Here is a 6,544-nt window from a genome sequence, read left to right as displayed (position 1 = left end):
TGTGGCAGCATCAGTGTCAGTACAGAAGCTTGATCTGTTGTGTTGTGCAGGTAAACTCCACCTGGTGTCTAAATCTGGACGTGTAGAGAAGAGTGTGGAGGCCCACAGAGGAGCTGTGCTCGCCGGGCGCTGGAATCATGACGGGACAGCTCTTATCACAGGTGCACTGCAGTATACACCCTCAGAAGAGTGCATCTGAAGACAGGGATCTCAGTTTTATTTCACTCCATCTCCTACATCCTTCAGACAGTGGTGCAAGAGGATGTGGTGCTGGAGTCACTCACAACTCATCTGTCCATAAAGAGAATATAACATCAGTCTTAATGTATTTCACAACACTTCAGCATGTTATTCTTATTAAGTGAGGGTCAAGCAAAGTCTCTGAGAGCCTGACACCCTGTACTTCTCTAGACTCCAGGAAGGTTACACTTCTGGAAAATGGTGGCACTGGAGACTAAATGCTTCCTGATGGTTTCACACCTAATTCTTCACATTAATTCTTTAGCTAACATGTCTGTTCTCCACCTGTTTTTTTCTGACCCCGCTGACCCAGTAAGCGTTTTGCTGTCCAGTGGTCACGTCTTAACTCAACTCAGCAATTTCTGTATCGCATTAGTTATGAATATTTCTCATGGGGATTTAATAATTTTTGACTTCTCAGTCTGAGTTAAACCTTCATTTTATCTGTCAAAGAAAACATGGCTAATAATTCTGCAAACCTGAATATAAGGAGTTTTTCTCTTCCAGCCGTCATGGACGATTATATATCACTCATAAATGATTACATACAAAATGAACAGGAGGTATTAAGATTGATGTGGTTTGGAATTGGTAAAATGTGCTAGAAAAAAAAAAAAAAATATCATCAGAATATCAACTTAACTAATAATTATGCACACAGCGTTCAAATGAATAAATCAGTGATAACGCCACAGTTACAGAAATCAACAAACATATTTTTTCCTACAAATTGTGTCTTTTAGGGTAAACTGCGAACACGAAAAGATAGTTCACACTAAACTTCTGTGCAGGGCTCTGAACTGCTTCAAGGAATGAAAATGGAAACCAGAAACAAACTAAATTTTGACAGGAACAGAATCAGAAACAGAATAAAATGTTAAAGTTCCAAACAGAATTTAAAATTTGGAATGGCCATTAACTGGTTAATAACGTTATTTCATCGTTCCATTTATTATTTTATATCTGCTGTCAACCAATCAGGAGTGAAATACTGGCTCAGCTGGGAACTCATCGTGGGTAAGAGTTTATCAGAGGATAGTGTAAGATGGATTCAACAGATCACACCTGCAGCGCTTCTGTGAACGGAGAAACAGAATAAAACTATAGGCCTACAGAAAAGGAATAGTCTATACACATTTCACTTAAATCACTGACAGATTAACAAAACAGAAGAAAAAATGTGCTGAGATTCGGATCATTGTGACAAGATCCAAAGTTCACAAAAAAAAAAAACAAGACAGCAAAAAAATATTCTTCTATATTTTGCAAATGGTTTTATTTTACAGTTTTATTTATTTAGCAAAAGCTCAACGTAAGCTTCAGTTTCACTTTAAATTAATTTGTTTTTGGATTGACGTTTTTATAGCCTTAACTTTAGAGGATTTGTTGTGGAGAGAAAGAAATCTAATAACTGTTTATATGTGTATGTGTAGTGGCACCTAGTTGCTTCTAATTCTTCTGTACCACCTTTTGAAGTCAGTCAAATTATAACCAGTATTTGAAACACGAGCAAACCACAATCTTCTTTTTAAATGTTTACTTCCAAAACGTAAAATAAAAAATGTTACATAGACATGGTATGAACGGTCAAAAAACTGTATTGCTTCCATCGTCTCTAACTTCAAACTAAAACTAAACACATCCAGTCGCTTGCGTTATGACGTAGTGCGATCTGACTGGAAGCTCAAAATAATTAAATGTTATCAGATCTAAACATTACTAAGTATGCATTTTAAACCAGAATTATTTCTTATGAATTTTAATGAAATATTTTCTTATTAATTTTACTAAAGTATTGTTTCAGATGAACTAATCCCTATGTGGCTCTTACAACATGTATATAGCTTATATGGTGTTTTATAATGTTTGTAAACATTTTGCTTTACCGACATTTTAGCACATTATTTCTGAATGTAATAATAAAATGCAACGGTTTTTTTCCCTTTCAAAACTCAGTTTTATAGGAGTAGCATTTTTTAACAATGCAGGAAACATTTTTAAATATCTTATAAAAATACTACAGATTTTTTTTAGTAGCCTACATTTGGCCAAAATCTAGAAAAGAGGATGCTGTAAGTCTGTGCCTGTTTTTTTTTCTTCTTTTTTTGAGTAAAGAAAACGCTGTACTTTATTATTATACTTATTATTATAGGCAAAGAAAAAGTTTAAAAATAACATTATTAACCAGTATTTTTTCAGAATGATAATAAAACAGAGGAACACATGGAGAGAAATGTTAAAATATGGATTCTGCTGGGAGTGAACCGTTCTCAAGCCTTGCTTCTGTGGTCATCTACTGACCCTCTCAACCTGTATGACTTTATATAGCCGAGAAATTAAAACAATGACATCAGTCAAGTCATATTTATCTGTATAGGACTTTTTTGTTCACAATACCCAATGTTTGATAGCAGCTTTACAGGAAGTTATTTCAGAATCAGAATCAGAAACAGAAGAGCTTTATTACCAAGTATGTTTACACACACAAGGAATTTGACCTGACAACAGGAGCTTCCAGTGTAGAAGAAAGTACATACGAATAACACAGTAGGGATGTAATATAACGCTAATATAAAAAACAACAACAACAACAACAACAAAAACATTAAATAATGTACTATATATACAGAAATAGAAGTATAGGAGAAATATTTAATTGTTTAGATAAATGTACAGGTATGTTTTTAGTGTGTAGATATGTTATTTACAAAGTGTGCAGTTTAACATAAATGTCAGATAACTATGTTAGTTGTGATGGACGGTGTGTAATTATGAAGATTAATTGTTCAGGTTGAATAGAGCCTGTGTGAAAAAAAACAGTTCTTGTGTCTGGCTGTTCTGGTGGTCAGTGCTCTGTAGCGCCGTCCAGAGGGCAACAGTTCGAAGAGAGAGAGTGGGCTGGGTGTGAGGGGTCCAAGGTGATTTTTTTAGCCCTTTTCCTCACTCTGGAGATGTAAAGATCTTGGAGGCTGGGCAGAGGGGCACCAATGATCCTTTCAGCAGTCCTGACTGTTCGCTGTAGTCTCTTGATGTCTGATTTTGTACCCGAACCAAAACAGACAGTTATGGATGAACACAGGACAGACTCAGTGATGGCAGAGTAGGACTGTTTCAGCAGCTCCTGTGGCAGGTTAAACTTCCTCAGCTGACGAAGGAAGTACAACCTCTGCTGGGCCTTTTTCACAGTGGAGTCTATGTGAGTGTCCCATTTCAGGTCCTGAGAGATGGTGGAGCCCAGGAATCTGAATGACTCCACTGCAGCCACAGTGCTGTCTATGATTGTGAGTGGGGGAGTGCAAGGGGGTTTCTCCTGAAGTCCACGATCATCTCCACTGTTTTGAGAGTGTTCAGCTCCAGGTTGTTGAGAGTGCACCAGACAGCCAGCTGCTCAACCTCTTGTCTGTAAGCAGACTTGTCACTGTCCTGGATGAGACCGATGACTGTAGTGTCATCTGCGAACTTCAGGAGCTTGACAGAGGGGTCCTATGAAGTGCAGTCATTCATGTAGAGAGAGAAGAGCAATGGGGAGAGAACACATCCCTGGGGGGCACCAGTGCTGATGGTGATAGTCCTGGATGTGAGTTTGCCCAGCCTCACTAGCTGCTGCCTGTCTGTCAGGAAGCTGGTGATCCACTGACGGAGGTGGGCACGGGGAGCTGTGTGTGTTCGTCAGAGAGAAGGTCAGGCATGATGGTATTAAAGACCGAACTGAAGTCCATGAATAGGATCCTTGCATAATTCCCAGGTCTGTCGAGGTGTTGCAGGATGTAATGCAATCCCATGTTGACTGCATCATCCACAGACCTGTTTGCTCTGTAGGCAAACTGGAGAGGATCCAGCAAGGGTCCAGCGATGTCCTTCAGGTAGGCCAGGACCAGTCTCTCAAGTGACTTCATGACCACAGATGTGAGAGCGACAGGTCTGTAGTTGTTAAGTCCAGTGATTTTGGGCTTTTTGGGGACCAGAATGATGCTGGAGCGTTTGAAGCAGCAGGGAACTTCACACAGCTCCAGTGATCTGTTAAAGATCTGTGTGAAGATGGGGGCCAGTTGGTCAGCGCAGACTTTTAAACAGGCAGGTGAAACACCATCTGGACCTTAAGCTTTTCTAGATTTCTGCTTCCTGAAGACCCAGTTCACGTCCTCTAAACAGACCTTAAGCACAGGTTGAATTGTGGGGGAGGGAGGGAGGGGGGAATGCACGTATCTTCACAGAAACTGATATGTGAAGTTACAGTCTCTGTGAGCTCGTCCAGATCGGCAGCTTCAAAAACACTCCAATCAGTGAGGTCAAAACAAGTTTGTAAATCACTCTCTGCTTCATTAGTCCATCTTTTAACAGTCCTTAAAACATGTTTAGCTGATTTCAGTTTCTGCCTGTAGGTCGGTATAAGATTAACCAAACAGTGATCGGAGAGCCCCAAAGCTTCTCGTGGGACAGAGTGATATGCATCCTTTATTGCTGTGCAACAGTAATCCAATATATTACTGTCTCTGGTGGGACACGTAATGTGCTGCTTGTATTTTGGCAGTTCACAGGAGAGATTTTATTTGTTAAAATCTCCAAGAATGATTAAAATAGAGTCTGGGTACCTTTGCTCCATTTCAGTTATTTGTTCGGCCAGTTGTTGCATCGCGGTGCTCACGCATGTGTCGAAACATTCACGAAAATGAAAGAGGAAAACTCCCGCGGCGAGTAGAAAGGTTTACAGTTTATGATGAGTGCCTCTAAGTTAGGGCAGCATACCTTTTTCAGCGTTGTGATGTCTGAAAACCAACTTTCGTTGATGTAGAAACACAATCCACCACCTCTCGTTTTCCCCGTTAACTCCGCGATGCGATCCGCTCTGAACAGCTGGTAGCCCGGCAGATGAAGTGTGTTGTCAGGAATGGCTTCACTCAGTCAGGTTTCAGTGAAGCACAGTGCAGCAGAGTTTGAAAAGTCCTTATTGGTGCGGGTGAGGAGAAGTGTTTCCCACAGCCTTGCACTCTATTTGTGGCGGCACTCCCCCGCCCCTTACATAAATACACAGATTATTTTCTGCCAGCCGGAGGCGCTATTAGAGAGATAGAGGTTTGTCCGGTAACGGCTGTATACAAAGCAGCGCTGAGCTCACAAACGCTGATTTATCAGACATTACTCACAAGATGGAATGAAAATGACAGCGACAATTTTCTGAAAACAGTCGGTTTTCCATCTGAAGTACAGTATGGTATAATGATATGATATAAAAACAACCGCGGTGGTTTTTGATTTTGTAACTTGTAGTGTTCATATTTATTCAACGAAGTCAAAGCCTTTTGGAAAATCTATTTGTGGCAGTCAGTTTTGATATTGTTCTGGCAAATATTGTCTGGGATGTGTTGCCTAATGTTAAGGAATTCGTCTCTGGTAAAACTTATGGAAGAAGAAAGACAAAAAACAGAACAAACAAACACAAACAACAGAAGAATTGCGGAGCTCAGCGTCCGGCTGCCGTTTTGCGGTGCCACCGGATGGTAACCCGGTGTATTTGTAACAGGAAGTTCTACAGTAGTGTCTGTGAGGTCTCTAGAGTCCCTATTTAAACAGTTTGATCAAAACTTGATTGATAGTCATAACAGTGCATTGAGTGAGCAAGACAGTGACTCCTGGAGAAAGAGACTCAGATCCTCTCTGACTGTAAAGAGTGAACAGTGTCAGTGTTATTTAACTGTGTTATTATTCAGGTGAACTGTAAGATTAGTTTATACGTTTCTGTGAGGTTTTTCCTTGTTTATTTTTCACTTCATTCAGAAATACTTCACATTATGACAGTGATATTTAAGCAGATGGATCAGAGTGTTTACGAGGTTATGTGTTGTTTTTGTGTGTGTGTCAGCTGGTGAAGACGGACAGCTGAAGATCTGGTCTAAGAGTGGGATGCTGAGGTCTACTCTCGCCCAACAAGGTACACACACACACACACACACACACACACACACACACACACACACACACACACAATTAAACACATGAAATGGAGTGCATATTTAAATACTGGATATAAAGGGGTTATGAAATGGAGAATCACAATGTTCTTGATATTTACACTGCAGTTACTTTCTGAAGAAAATATACTGCAAGATCCAGAACTCAGAGCTTACAGTTTAAAATATGACTTATTGTTCCCTGCCCTACTGAAATGCCTGGGTTTGACACACATCACAGCTTTCAAGCATCTGCTGCGATGGGAAATCATACAGGAACACCTGAGAATCACTCTGACACACTTAGCTGTTAGTTTCACACTTTACAAACAGACCGAGTTTTTGAGCCATACAAC

The 6,544-nt window shown here is 40.1% G+C and overlaps 1 protein-coding gene across 2 annotated transcripts in view; it reads left to right on the top strand.

Annotated features, from left to right (window-relative positions):
• Positions 1–6,544, top strand: part of ift80 (intraflagellar transport 80 homolog (Chlamydomonas)) — a 33,952-nt gene that overhangs the window by 4,068 nt on the left and 23,340 nt on the right. For both annotated transcript variants that reach the window (XM_042738955.1, XM_042738954.1), the window contains 2 exons: positions 51–161; positions 6,101–6,169. In XM_042738955.1, coding sequence (XP_042594889.1) covers positions 51–161; positions 6,101–6,169 — 180 coding nt within the window. The remainder of the gene's footprint in view (positions 1–50; positions 162–6,100; positions 6,170–6,544) is intronic.

Source organism: Cyprinus carpio, chromosome B15 (genome assembly GCF_018340385.1).
Source record: "Cyprinus carpio isolate SPL01 chromosome B15, ASM1834038v1, whole genome shotgun sequence".
NCBI classification, from domain to species: Eukaryota; Metazoa; Chordata; class Actinopteri; order Cypriniformes; family Cyprinidae; genus Cyprinus; species Cyprinus carpio.
The sequence above is the reverse complement of the archived record's forward strand: the minus strand, read 5'-3'. Positions and strand labels throughout refer to the sequence as shown.